At 60.1% G+C, this 14375-nt stretch overlaps 2 protein-coding genes across 5 annotated transcripts in view; both read left to right on the forward strand.

The window, feature by feature from the left end:
• LOC122381433 (moesin/ezrin/radixin homolog 1-like) overlaps positions 1–10754 on the forward strand; it is a 28692-nt gene extending 17938 nt beyond the window's left edge. For 2 of the 4 annotated variants that reach the window (XM_043365579.1, XM_043365580.1), the window contains 7 exons: positions 3029–3133; positions 3967–4136; positions 5746–5799; positions 6771–7206; positions 7555–7821; positions 8127–8507; positions 9927–10754. In XM_043365579.1, the coding sequence (XP_043221514.1) occupies positions 3029–3133; positions 3967–4136; positions 5746–5799; positions 6771–7206; positions 7555–7821; positions 8127–8507; positions 9927–10091 (1578 nt within the window). In that variant the 3' untranslated portion in view covers positions 10092–10754. The remainder of the gene's footprint in view (positions 1–3028; positions 3134–3966; positions 4137–5745; positions 5800–6770; positions 7207–7554; positions 7822–8126; positions 8508–9926) is intronic. The other 2 variants (XM_043365582.1, XM_043365581.1) reach the window with 1 other exon arrangement.
• A 1448-nt stretch (positions 10755–12202) lies between these two features.
• Positions 12203–14160, forward strand: LOC122381434 (uncharacterized protein DDB_G0271670-like). The gene is made up of 2 exons (XM_043365583.1): positions 12203–12364; positions 12677–14160. Exons 1-2 carry the CDS (start codon positions 12319–12321, stop codon positions 14023–14025), a joined length of 1395 nt encoding a protein of 464 aa, XP_043221518.1. The 5' UTR covers positions 12203–12318; the 3' UTR covers positions 14026–14160.
• The last annotated feature ends 215 nt before the right edge of the window (positions 14161–14375 follow it).

Raw genomic sequence — 14375 nt, forward strand, 5'->3', positions numbered from 1 at the left:
AGCGAGCGTGGCTTGCCTCCCACGGAAACCAGCGCGTCACGGTGACCGGGAGAGGTTCTCGGCGGCCGGCGCCGTGAGACCGATCCCGTCCAACCCTTCACCGGCGGACGCTGGCGGGCAGCCAGAGCGGTGTGATAGTTACTCCCGGGAGCCGCTCCCACCTGGACCGGGGGCAGTCTGGGGCGATATTCCGGGCCGGTTCACAGCTATGGCCCATGTCTCCGGAAGGTTGTGAAATCGCGACCACGCCCGTCCCCTGACCGCGGACACCCCTCGCTGGGGTTTGCACAATCATGGAGAGTTGTTACCCACGGGGAGCAACTTTTGTCCATATCGATGGGGATCTGGTGTCATTCCCCTGTTACTGGGCGCTGGCGTATCGTCGGGCCCTTGGATGACCGGTGGCACGGACGGCGCCGCCCTCCCGAGGCGGCCCGGACCGATGTCTGATTGTCGATGATCGATCAGGTGATCGTCGCCGCTGCTGGCGGCGCCGTGTCTGCCCCCGTGTCGGTCACCCGCTGACTCGGCCCGATCCGCCGGCGGAGCGCCGCTAATGGCTGGCTGTCGTGTCTCCCGACTGCCGACGGTGTTTGCGTGCGCGTGAGACGCGTCCTCGCCTCGGGCGGCGACCAACGCAGCTCCGCGCACACTCACCGGTCTCGAATGGCTCACGTGGGAACGCTGGTGGGCATCAGGTAGCGCCGCCGCCACGCGGTCAGCGCCGCTGGCACCGACCGTCTCGCCGTGAAAACGGGCTGACGAGCGGAGACCGCGGACTGTCCCAGATGACCGGAGAAAAACGGGTTATGGTGATGAGCCCACTGAGGTCGGCCCTTTTCAAAACGAGCCGTGTCCCGCCCATGAGCGGTTTGGACGCGACCATATGCCTCTGCGGCCGGGCGATCTGGGCTGCCAGTACGCCCATAAGCAGACGGAAGTGCTGGCCACCTGTCGCATCCAATTTGTCACACATCCTCTGCGCGGCGTCCAGAGGCGGCTGGCAGCGCGCACAGCGCCAGCCGGCGACCCACCTCCGTGCCGGCCGCGCCCGCCCGCCGTGCCGGCGCGGTGGAGCGGGCTGCTTACCGAGCTGGGGTAGCCCAGCCCTCGTGTCGCCCTCGGCCAGCCAACATCCCAGCCGCGTGAATAACTGTTCTCTCTGATGTTGTCTCTTTCCACTGCCTGTGTCTACATGGCCGGCCCATTGGTGATAGCGGCAGCGGTTTTTGCCTCCTCTGCGGTGGCGTCCGCGGAGTCGTGCCGAGCCGAGCCTGGCTTCCGGCTCGTTCCCCACTCCATGGTGCAGCGACGGTGTGCTGCTAACGCCACTGCGCGCTGTGGACTGCTGACCGGCCGCTTCCGCCCGCTCGTGGAGAGTTTGTCGCGAGCCGGGCTGACAGCCGTCGCCCCTCCAGTCCGCCGGCCCGGCGCCTGCCCCGCTAGCTGGTGCACGCGCCCGGCGCCTCTGCTGGGGCTCTGGACAGCACCCATCAGCTGTATCGGACGTGCAATGCAAAACAGGCGACACGTGGCAACGGCCGTCCAGTCCGGATGGCGATAACCGTCTCTGAGGGACACGTCGAGCCGAGCCAACGACCGGCTGGCAACGCGGCCGGCCTCTGGCCTCCATCTCCGAGCCGGTTAGCTCGCCGGCCGCGCCGCCGGCGCAAGACGAACCTGATACGACTAATAACGTTCGGCACGCGGCCGCCAGGGCCGGCCGGTGGCGGCGTGGCGATGACTGCCGGCGCGGCGCTGCGACTCTCGCGGCCGTTGCGTCAGCGCGCAGCGACCGGTCGCCGCCGCCGCCGCCCCTGCCGGCGGGCGGGTCGGCGGGCCGCGAGGAGCCGGGACTGTTTGCGCTCGGACCGTGTCTGTTTGCGCGGACAGCACGGCCGGCCCGGTCCGGCGCCGCGCTCAGCTGGGACCGCCGACCGGCCCGTCGCCGGCCGCGGCTGACTCACTGCGCCGCGCCGGCAGGAAGGCTCCCGAGAGCGTGACGCTGACATCACCCGGTGACGTCACTGAGTCGGGGGTGACGTCAGATGGGTGGTGGTATCACGGCGGATCACGGGACGGGATCGGCGACTCCGTGACTCACGGGTCACGGTGAACAGGTCGTGAGTCGTGCGGTGATGCCGCGAGGGGCCATCCATGACCGGCGTGAATGGGTACGCGGTACATACGGCGCCCGAGTACGAGCCGCCCTGGTCTGGTCAGCTGCAGCCTGCTCCACCGTCGTGCAGTGATTCGCTCTGCGGGCTGACCTCTCGTATGCTGGCCGAAGCTCGGTGCAGCGCTGATAGATAGATGGCAGGTAATGGAAGACGCCGCCGTTGAAAATTAGGTGCGCTCGCCGAGGAATGTCAATCGATCTTGCCAGTGCCACAGGGGCGGGCGACCGGGTTTCGTACGTGACCCGGATCGTCGGCGGGTTATTGAGACTGTACGGCGTCGAGGCTGTCCACCGACGCTGAATCACATTGTCGATAACAGAGTGGGTGAAGGGAAAGAAAGGGGTGGCGGGGTGGCGCCGATCACGCTGGCAGACTTGCGATGGTGTTTTGGTTTTTGTTTAGCGCTGGTGTGGGATGCAAGTCGGCCTGTTTTGTCGTGTCACGCTCCGGCGGAGCTGATATTGATGAAGTCTGTCTCGCGTCGAAGGCTACTGTTTTTGTACTGGGACAGAACTTGCAAAAGTCAAATGTGCAAATGTTTGATGTTACATTTTCCGAGCAACTGGCGCCTTTATGTTTACCAAATGATAGGCTGAGTACTCCAATGTTGCCACAGTTTGCTGGTACACGTTTCATTTACCTTTTGTTCAGAAGAATAGTCATAAGAGCAATGATCTGTAGGTGCGACACTGTTGGTGTTCTCAGGTGTGTCGTCTTCTAGTGAGTATCTTCTGTGACCCCGTCTCCGTGCGCAGGGATTGAACAAATGTTCAGCGGCCGGTGACTGTGTCTTCCTGTGTAGCGAGTAACCGTATATCCTCCGTTAACCGTGTCTCTGTCTGACGCAGGTCACCAGCCAAGACATCAAGAAGGAGGCGCCGCTGCAGTTCAAGTTCCGCGCCAAATTCTACCCGGAGGATGTCGCTGAGGAGATCATCCAGGACATCACTCTCGTAAGTTACCAGTACCGGGATGGCTGGAATGATATCTTCGGCCACGATAGTGCCGCCAGCTAGCGAGATTGTTAAACAGCTTTTCCTATTTCTCATCATACATGCAATAAATATGTCACGCTCACGACTCTCGTCATGAACAGGATATCTTAGCAGAGATGATAAGAATGCAACTTGCTATCGGTTGCAACATTTCCTACTGTGCTGTGAGCCTACTGCCGCCACTGAGGAAACTTCCATACTGTCACTGCCGTTGTCGCGGCGAAGCTCCGAGCTATCATGGCTGACGGGATTTGTCACTTCACAAACGGGATTTGTAGGTTCCGGGAGTCCTGAGGGCGGGGCTCAGCGGCTGATCCTGTGAGCCACCTCCCCCCCCCCTTCAGTGCCGAGGGCGGTCAGTGGGTGGATCCCCGTGACACCCGTGAGTCACGGGCGGTGACCTAACGTATGTCCAGTGCGGCCGAGCCGTGCCGCGGCCTCCTCACACCCTGTCCTTGGGCTTTAACCCCGTATCTTGAGTGGTAATCGGTCCCACCCGGCCCGATAGCCGGTATAAATGGATTAGCAGATACGCCATAGGCGGAGCTATCGGAGGACGTATGGATCACCTGTAGATATGATAGCCGTCGAGCCGAACGTCTCGGGAAGTCGCCGATAGCGAGGCCAATAATGTTCTCCTGCGTTTATGGCTTCTTCAGGCGGAAGCGCTAGTGATGACGTAAATAGGTCAATTGATTACCCCAGCATTGATTGATTTGAGCTGGCGCCTGCTCGCCCGTCAGGTCACGGTGTGTCCTCTGACGCCCCGCCGCTCCCCCTGTGGCCCGCAGAAGCTGTTCTACCTGCAGGTGAAGAACGCCATCCTGTCGGACGAGGTGTACTGTCCACCGGAGACGTCCGTCCTGCTCGCCTCGTACGCCGTCCAGGCCAAATATGGCGACTACCAGGACGAACAACACGAGAAGGGCTTCCTCTCCAACGACCGGCTGCTGCCACAGAGGTGCGAACGACCCCGCCCCGACCCCGCCCCTCAGCCAAGCTCAGTCCCGCTCACATTCCGACACAGCCCCATCCACATCCCGACATACCACCGGTCCAGCCTCGCCTGTCCGATCCCGGCTCAGCCATCAGCTCAGTCCTTTTATCCACCCAGATCAGTCCACCTGGGCTACCCCGGACTATCTCCCACAGGCTGGGCGTGGGTTTACCTAGGGGCGCGGCTGGTAAAGCGACCCAGACCCCGCCCCGATTGAGCCGGGCCCCGAACGGTCCATGACCCTAACCTGTCCCTGGCGCACCGCCAGGCGATAGTTCCCTCATGAATATCTGAGGACAGGCCGGGCGATCCGCATTGCAAACGACGGTTACATAAGTAAGCCGCTCCCGATTTTGTCTGTGACATCTGGGCATAGTGTACGGAATGACTATGCACTTGCAGACTGATTTGTCCATTGACATCGGAGGCACTCGTTTAGACCAATTCCAGACCATCGCTCTCCTTATGGTGATGGTTACAACATGCGGCGCTGGCTCACATGCTGTGGTTTATTTGTGTTTGCATATTTGTCTGTTAACCTGTTTGTTGTTTGTTCCACACGCCGTCGGTTGTTTCTGGACTCTGGAGGTGTTCTTGACTGCCCCGGTCCGCCAGTACTCGTGTCCTCCTCTCTCCTTCACCGCCACCGCCGCTGCTGCTGCTGCCATCTGGCAGCAGCAGCGGGGCCCGGTGTCCGTGTCCGCCCCTCCGTGCTGCATATGTGGTATTCGCTGCCGCACCCAGCTGGCCAGACAGCACGTTCGATGGGAGAGAGACTGAGGGAGCGGACTGGGCCCCTTGGGCCGTATGGTGGACTGGGGTCGGGTGGTCCGCGAACTGCGGAGACGCCCGAGTCGGTACCAGTCCGACATGCAAACGTTATTAGATATGAACGCGATGAATTGGATGTGATTTTGACCGAGCTGGGTTTGGGTCCATTGCCGAAAAAAAAGTGAACGGGTTCTGCGGCTGGGCTCGGATATAATTGTCCGACGAGTTCAGTGAAATAAAATAAATGGTCCAAGTCTGGGATGTATCTATCGTGACCGTATCAATTTAGTCTCAAGGATAAAATCACACCAAAACAGCGCCAGGAGTAGGATGTCGTTCAATTAATTGTAAAAATAACGTTCAATTTTTACTACGATATGTGCAAGTGTCCTTTTGTGGTTCTCGATCATTCACAATATTTTGATTCGGGCCCAGTCGATCTCGATTTGGACCGGTTCTATTCAGTTCCGTTTTCACTAATCAGACCGTTTCGGTCCGGCTCTAAAAATACATCAACTGTAGCTGTCTCTACCGGATGGTCGGACACTGTCCCCGTCATGGACAGGAAGGTCTGCGCGCGGAGTTCGGATGCCAGCCTATTTTTGTAATGGCACCTTGCTGTTATCCAGTTTTCTGATGCACTGCTGCCATTGCGCTGTCCTTGGTATACGTTCTACATGTTCAGAGCAGCCTCTGTCGCTGTGTAAATTGTATTTCCGTATACTTTCCGTGTATGTATTTGTGTCTGTAAGTGTGCTGGATGTATGCGCCTCTCTCTAGCGGCCTGTCTGTCAACTTTCAGCGCCGATCCGCCCGACCTGCCGTCGTGGGAGCGTGAGCGGCTGCTCTCCTGCAGGTGACGGGGTGCATGACCTGACCTGACCTCGCCCCCGCTCCACTGACCGGGGGCCGTAGTTGTCTGATTTGATACAGGGTCCAGCTGCGGACTGACGCTGTGCTGTGTTTTCACTCAGTTTGATCGTCATTAACACTAACGTATCTCATGAGTGCTAATGCGTTTGGCCTGCTTGTGCCGTTTTTCACGAGTGGTAGTTCGATTTTGAACACGGCGTTTTGTGTCGGCATCTGCTGTTTTCCTGCGCTGGTGCGTGCGGCAGTGCGTCCTGAGTAACCCGGCCCGCCGTTTGAAGTGGCGTCCTCGGCATGCCGGCGGTCCGCGCCTCCCCTAACACGTCTGTCAGCCCATACGCCTCCCTCGGCCCCCGTGTGCCGTGTCCCGCCGAGGGATGGGACAACCGTCTCGGCGTCACTCCGCCCCTAACGGCTGTGTAATCAGAGCGAACGTGCTGCAAGTGCACCGGGCCGTAAATCACCGGCTGATAACGAGCAGCTGCAGCGGTCAGCTCTGTTTGTGTGCTTATGTTTGTGTATTACCGGCGCAGAGCGGGTTCAGAGGGCACTGGCCGGGTTAGCGGTGTTCGATTAGAGGAGCATACGGTACACCCGTGCCGAGTGTCGTGGGGCACAGGCGAGGGTGTGAACTGAAGTGTTGGATCATTTCTCGGTAGACCAATCATCACCTATCGGTTGGTGGCAACCGATGTGATAATGATAGCCACGACAGGTTAATTATAGACTGTATTATTGAATAAGCCCTTTTGGTACCCCTGCAAGGCGGCGTTTCTAAGCTGAATTATGATGGTCGTGTCGCGCCCTGTTATGATTCCTCAACTCCCTGATTGTTCCAGCCGAGTGCCGTAACTGACCGAGGGAGTATCGCTCCCTAACGCAGGCAAACGGAACGGTTTCCTTCCCTGACCTGTCCGCCTACTGCGCCATGACTGACCGTGGCGTCCGTGTCCACAGAGTGATGGACCAGCACAAGCTGACCCGCGAGGAGTGGGAGGACCGCATCACCAACTGGTACAAGGAGCACCGCGGCATGCTCCGAGAGGACGCCATGATGGAGTACCTCAAGCTCGGACAGGACCTGGAGATGTACGGAGTCAACTACTTCGACATCAAGAACAAGAAGGGCACCGACCTCTGGCTCGGTGTTGACGCCCTCGGACTCAACATCTACGAGAAGGAGGACAAGCTGACGCCCAAGATCGGCTTCCCGTGGTCGGAGATCCGTAACATCAGCTTCAACGACCGCAAGTTCACCATCAAGCCGATCGACAAGAAGTCGCCCGACTTCATCTTCTTCGCCCCCCGTCTGCGCATCAACAAGCGCATCCTGGCTCTGTGCATGGGCAACCACGAGCTGTACATGCGCCGCCGCAAGCCGGACACCATTGAGGTGAGACCCGCCCGCCGCGACGGTGGCGCCGCTAGGCGGTCAGAATTGGGGAAATTACGGACCGGGACGAGGGCGGTAAAGAAAAAGCAATGAATGAATCGGTGGTTGCTTAGGTTGGACAGCTTAGTGGCCAGTTTGAACGTTTCGAAATTGCAAACTAAAATGCGGTTTGTTTCTCGCTTGTGTGATCTAGTTTCTGTACTTTTACTTTCAACTGTACATTCATTGTGGTCGCATTCGGGTCTATCATCCTCAGCCGTTACCCGCTACCAGTTTCACCATCTGCGTCCCACCTCCCTGTCCCATTTCATGGTGACGGAGCTGACCATTGCCCGTTCAACACCACAGGTGCAGCAGATGAAGGCTCAGGCCAAGGAGGAGAAGCAGGCCCGCCAGACGGAGCGCCAGAAGCTGCAGCGCGAGATCGCCGCCCGCGAGGAAGCCGAGCGCAAGCAGCGCCAGTACGAGGACCGTCTGAAGAGCATGCAGGAGGAGATGCAGCACCGGCAGCAGGAGCTGCAGGACGCTCAGGAGACGATCCGCCGCCTGGAGGAGCAGCTGCGCGCCCTGCAGGCCGCCAAGGACCAGCTCGAGAGCAAGCAGAACGAGCTGCAGGTGCGAAGGAAATGTGGGGATGTCGGGAGGGGAAGGAGAAATAATTATGAATGCAGGTCCGTTTGAGGGTTGAGTTGATAATGACCAACCAGGATATCACTATCCGCCTAGTGATTTTATGACAAACACTCATTCAGATAGGTATCCAGTTATTTAACTCACTTCATTCGTGGCAGTGCTGTCAGGTTTTGGTGTGCGCCTGTGATGGACGTTCCTAGTTGCCGTTCCATCTGGTGTCCTTTCATTGTGTTTCACGCATTATTGTCGCTTTACCGTCTGACTGACTGTTCCTCCTTGTTCTGCAGGCGATGATGGTGCGCCTGGAGGAGGCCAAGGAGATGGAGGCGGCCGAGAAGGCCAAGCTGGAGGAGGAGATCCGGCTCAAGCAGGAGGAGGTGCAGACCATCTCGGCCGAGGTGCAGTCCAAGGACGAGGAGACGCGCCGCCTCCAGCAGGAGGTCGAGGAGGCGCGCAAGAAGCAGCAGGAGGCCGCCGAGGCCCTGCTGGCCGCCAGCACGCCCAACCACCACCACGTCAACGACCACGACGAGGACGAGAACGATGAGCTGGCCAACGGCGACATCAGCCGCGACCTGGGCAACGAGGACGACGGCAGCTTCGAGGACCCGGTCAACGAGCGGCGCACGGCCACCGAGAAGAACGAGCGGCTCCAGGAGCAGCTGCTGGTCAGTGACGGGGAAAGGGAGGGGAATGGGAGGGGAGAGCGGCTCCAGGAGCAGCTGCTGGTCAGTAACGGGCCGGAGGGGTGGGGGAGCGGGTTAGAGTGGGAGGGAAACAAGGTGGGGAGGAGAGGAGGAGCGCAGTGGGATGCGAAGGAGCGAGCCCAGAGACCTCAAGCTTGGCGCAAGTCGGGAGGGGGTAGGCGCCTAAAAGGGAAGACCAACACGGGAAGACTGTGATCTTTGAGTCTTGGTTCTGCACTGGCACATAGCTGTACCCGGGCTTAGTAGGCCTCGGCAGTAGAGGCATAGTGCCGCTGTGCGTAGCGCCCCATCCCCGTTCCCTAGTCAGGCTATATGGCCAGCCTCTCTGTCCCAGCCGCCCCCGCAGTCCGATCCCCACGTGTATAGTCTATCGCTCCGCTCCCGTGTTACGGATCTTGTGACAGCCGTCACGGCCCCTAGTCCACTGTGCGTACGTCACATGTGACGGGGGAGCTGTCAGCGCCGGCCGACCGTCAGCCCCTCACCCCTGACAGCCAACTGACTGCCACGCCCGGCCTTGTGCGCGTGTGTGACGCGACAGCGGCGATGACACAATGATTGGGATGATGGGACTGCGGTTTGGGATGGGATCGTGGTTTGGGTCTTTGATTGTGCGAGGGTACCGTGTTGCCTAACGCGGGCCGTAAAACAGGGGTGGATCAGGTGACCAGCGTGCAAAGGGAAAAAGACGTGACATGCGATTCTCACAACGGCACCTCATCCTTTACTTGTCTTTTATCAAGCAAGTTTTCTAGGTTAGTCGAGCTATAATTTTCAAATCATTGTAGTCGCTTTTCTGACGTCAGATTCTGTGCCTATGTGCTAAGTGCGATCAACTTTGGGCCCAGTAACAGGCAGTGAGCTCGCCGTTTTCTCTCTCCCCCGTCCGTCACTCGCCGACCTTCTGTCCCGTGACAGCCGTGACGGCTGCTGCTCCCGTGACGCGCCGTCACCGGTGGTGACCGTCAGGTGCCGGGTGACGTCACGGCCGCCCAGATCCGGGAGGGACCCCTATCTCCGTGGGGAGACCGGCTGTGTTGATGTTTGTTGTTGACGTTTACTCTGCCTACCGGTCTGAGTCACACTGGTCATAGCTGTGGCTGGGTATCAGTTTGTCATGGGATGTGTGCAGCTACCTGCCGTTTCCTCATCTGTTATGTAGTTCGTAAATGAAGGTTTACGTTTGCGTGAACAGCGTGACCATTTTGCTCCCATTTCTAACTTTGTATGCATGTCATCAAATGTAACTTTCTTCGGTCACATTTCCATCGTTGCGTACTCATTGCTGACAGAAGTCTCTAAAATGGACTGATGAAGGATTTGCCCCCCATTCACCCAACCCCTCTGATATTACTGACACTCCCCGTCACCGATCCGCAGGCCCTCAAAGACGAGCTGGCCGAGACCCGCGACGACTCCAAGGAGACGCAGATGGACAAGCTGCACAAGGAGAACGTCAAGGAGGGCAGGGACAAGTACAAGACCCTGCGCGAGATCCGGAAGGGCAACACCAAGCGGCGTGTGGACGCGTTTGAGAACATGTAGACGGTAGGAGCCGCGGCGCCCGCCGCCGCCAGCGCCTGCCGCCCCGCCCCGCCCCGCCCCGCCGTGAGACCGGGCGGACTACTTAGCGGCGTCGGCCGCCCCGCGCCGCCCCTGCCGCCGCCGCCGCTGCCATCGTCATCTGGTCAGCGGTGCGCCCGTACCGAGCAGTCTTCCGCGGCGCCAGCGGCGGCGGCCGGCACCGAGCCGAGAGCGCGGCGCGGGCGAGAGTGTACAGACAGACGCAGCGAGAGCGAGCGAGCAAGAGTGAGAGGGAGCGAGCGAGTCCGTGAACGAGTGAGCGAGTGCCGGAGAAGATGCGCGCGCCCGCGATACTTCCGCCCCTTCCGGTCCTGTAGCACCCGGCTAAGCGCGCGCGCAGAGCCGCTCTCGGAATTGCCGCTTCGTGCGAGCGGCTCAGGAGAAGCCGCCGAGGCAGGGCGCCCCCGTTTTGAGGATGTCTTTACCAGCTGAGCGAGCACCGGCCAGGATAGGTCGCTGCGATCGCCCCGGGTCTTCATACGGCCGTCCGAGCCCGCGTGTGTTGTGGATACATGTTACAGTGAGATGTATTTTCCATTGGAGTTATCTAATCGTTATATAAAAAGTGCCTCCGGTCTCTGTGCCGGGCTTCGTAACGCGGGAATAAATGCTATTTTGGAGGTGTTTTGCTGTTCCCTGGTGAGACTGGTGGTGTGTGGAGGGTTAGCGGCGGGGAACCATGGCTGGCTGGTATGTGCGTCACTCTACTGCCCCTGTCACCGACTGCTTGTTCAAGCAGATGTGTCAGTCAGCGGCCGCCGCGCCTGGGTCGGGGAGGACGGCCTTCGCTGACCCGTGCGGAGGCGGCGGCTGTCAGTCACCTAGTGGTCAGGTGGCCTTCTAAACGCCGGGTAGAGGGCGGGTTGAGGTCGGCGTCACTGTCTTTTGGCGTCATTTGATAGTTGGTACCCACGTGCGGCCTGTGCCCTCCCCCTGATGACTGCAGGGACATACACATGATACTCCCTGGGAAAGGACACAATTTGCGCGAGGTAACGAATTATTTCATAGGTTACGCGCCACGCGGCCGCCAGATCTGAGCGGTGGATACAGACACATTCGATGCGGACTGAGGACAGCATTGCGGCGGGGGTTGCAGTAACCCCGAAGGGGTCATGATGACTGGGATGACCTTCGAAAGGGGGTGGGGGGTCATCGCTGGCCGTTCAGTGACAGTTGCCATTTGACACTGGCCGGGACCGAGCTCCTGACACTCCAGGCAGCGGCCCTTCTAAGCGTCAGGTCGCAAAGACAACATAGTTCTGTTCTAATGTGGTATAGCGATGAATCTACGCAACGATACGCACGCCACGCATGTAAACTAAACACGATGCCAGCGTTCCCTTCCGCACTACGTCATGATGTGGTGCCCTTTAGTGTCCCTCGGTTGTGAACAAAGTCGCGGTATGTCACAATCGTCCAATACGTTAGCAGTGTTCAATGTGGAAATATTTTCAGCTTCTTGTCGACGGCAATACGGATAAGGATGAGATTATTTTAATGATAAGGGTTGGCAATGACTAATCTGAATTACAAAACAGCAGACAACGGCAGCCAAAGATGCGGTTATACATAATAACTGTTTTGTAAAGTTGTAAAAGGTAAATGGCACATCGATGTGTTACACCTATGGATCTCCGTTCACAGACACGACCATTGAGATGAAACCCGTCCCCCATACCGTTCTTCGGCCCTCGTCCGACTGGCCATGTCCCATGTCTGGCCAATTTTTGCCCCCTCTGTGATATGTCCCGTGGCCAGTCTGTTATGATACTGAAGTGACCTTAGGTCACTGAGGTGACCTGATGACACTGGCATGTCCTCTTTCTAGATGACTGCCCGGCCCAGCCCTGTGCCTCCCTGTGTTATGAAACGCAGACAGGTCTGCCGGTGTAGTCCGGCTGCTTTTCTGTGTAGACAGGTCTGCTGGCCTCCCTTCTGCCACTCCGAGCTGCAGAGGTCCGGCCACGAGCCGCCGCTACGCACAGCCCGCCGTCGTGTCGGCCTCGGCCGGTCAGCGGCCGCACGCAGGTGACATTTGCTGCGTGGCGCAGCGGGGGCGGACGTGCGTGGGGCCCACGCACCTGCGGCCCCATAAAAAGCGGCACCGGAACCCCAGAGTCGCCACAGTCCCGAGTCGTTCCCGGGTCGCAGCCAGCCGCCGCACTCCGTCCTCCCAGCCATCACCATGAAGTTCGTGGTGCTGCTCGCAGCGGCTCTCAGCGTCGCCTCTGGTAGGTGCAGTTCGATCAGGCTCGGCGCCGTTCTGCTGAAGCTTTATCTATCAGATATTCGTGACCACTTGCATGGTTTGCATCTACGACGAGTTAAAACTCAGCTAGGCTTATGTTCTTTGATAGCATAATGACCTAAATCATAAGCCTATCTAACCATAAGCTAGTCGGTGCCCACTCTAAGTTGAATCAATCTAGCACCTGACAGTATGGAACAATATCTTCAATGTGGTATATATTGTGCAGTGCGTCGTGATGTTCTCCCAGTCCAGTCTCTCACAGTTTTATGATCGACATTGTGCTTTGCCGCAGCGGTGCCTACTGGATTCGTTCGCCCGAACCCGGTGCGGACCACTACCACGACCACTACGACGACCACCACGACGCCGGCTCAACCCGAAGGCCTTGCCACTGAGACGAAGGCGCTGGCCGGCGGCAAGCTGAAGACGGTCGGCAACGCACTGGCGCAGGTGGCCGGCGGCTCCAACACCGTGGAGCGCCAGGAGTCGCAAGAGAGCGCCGCCAACGCGCGCGTCCAGATCGACGCGCAGCGGGCCGCCATCGGCCAGGCGAAGGCTGCCTCCAAGGGCCGCTCGGACGTGCTCAGCCAGGCTAACAGCGAGCAGGCCAGCAGTGACACGCGGGCGGCGGCGCGCGGCGTCAGCGTCGGCGAGGCGCGCACCCAGGCGGACGCCAACGGCGCGGCGGCCACCCGCGGCCGCGGCACCAAGACCGACGGCAACAGCGGCATCAGCACGGCCACTGAGAGCGACGGCGCCAGCAGCGGCCTCAGCCAGGCGCTGGGCACCGCCTCCCGGCAGACGGTGGGCGGCGTGTCCGAGTCCCGCGCCGACACCATCTCCGGCACCAAGGGCCAGTCGCGCGGCAGCGCCGGCGTGGCGGGCGCCGGCCGCGCGCGCAGCGCCGCCGTCCAGGCCAACACCACGGCCCTCTCCGGCAGTCAGACCAAGGTGGACGTCATCGGCGACGGCAGGGCCACGGCCGCAGAGGCCGGCGGCGCGCTCGGCCAGTCGGGCGGCTCGGCCTCCAGGCGCGCCTCGCGCACCGAGGCGGCCAACAAGGGTGAGGTGGAGACCCGCGGCGACGGCGCCGGCGCCGTCGGCGAGTCCAGCTCCAAGGCCACCGCCACCGAGTCTGGCACCAGCGCGGCCGAGTCCTCTGCCAACAACCGGCTGGCGGCCACACGCACCGGCCGCGCCGAGACCAGCATCTTCACCGAGGGCGGGTCCACGCTCGGACTCGACCAGTTCTCCGGCGACGTGGTCGGCGCCGTCAAGTCGCTCACCTCTGGCAGTCAGAGCTCGCTGGGCAGCGCCAACAGCAAGGTGAACGCGGCCAGCTCGGCGCAGAACGCGCTCGGCGGCGGCGCCGCACTCGGTGACAGCACGTTCCGCGCCCAGACCTCGGGCACCGGCGCCGTCTCCGGTACTCTGGAGACGCGCGCCCAGAACCGGCTCAAGGCCGACGCCCAGCCGGCCCAGCTCAGCCTAGTGGAGCGCATCAGACAGCAGCAGCAGCAGAAGGAGGCCGAACAGGGCAAGGGCTCCGTGCTGCCCTCTGCCGGCAAGGGCAAGGGGCCGCGGCCGACCCAGCCGCCGCCGCCGCCCACCCTGCCCAGCCCGCCCAGAGGCAAACACTAAACCACTGCCAGCAGCCGGAACAACGACCGATTCAGACATCTGCGCGTCAACCGACATAACTGCATGATTCTTGCCGCATCATACCGATGCCCCTATGTTTTCTTCTTGTAATCAAATAAAAATGTGCCATCTCGAGCATTTTTGTAACTTTTTTTTCTCTCTAGAAAGGGACACGCTAGGGTCCTGGTAAGAGCGTCTCCAACGCTCCTCCCGCCTTCCTACGGCATCGGTAGCGTTATGATCACCATATCCATTACTGGTCGGTTCACCATCACTCTCCCTCCCGTCCGTCAATTCTCGGCAGTTGCCGGTGCACAGCGACACCCGTGGCCTGGTGACCCATGGCACCT

This window comes from Amphibalanus amphitrite, unplaced genomic scaffold (genome assembly GCF_019059575.1).
Source record: "Amphibalanus amphitrite isolate SeventyFive unplaced genomic scaffold, NRLGWU_Aamphi_draft 000120F_arrow, whole genome shotgun sequence".
Classification (NCBI taxonomy): Eukaryota; Metazoa; Arthropoda; class Thecostraca; order Balanomorpha; family Balanidae; genus Amphibalanus; species Amphibalanus amphitrite.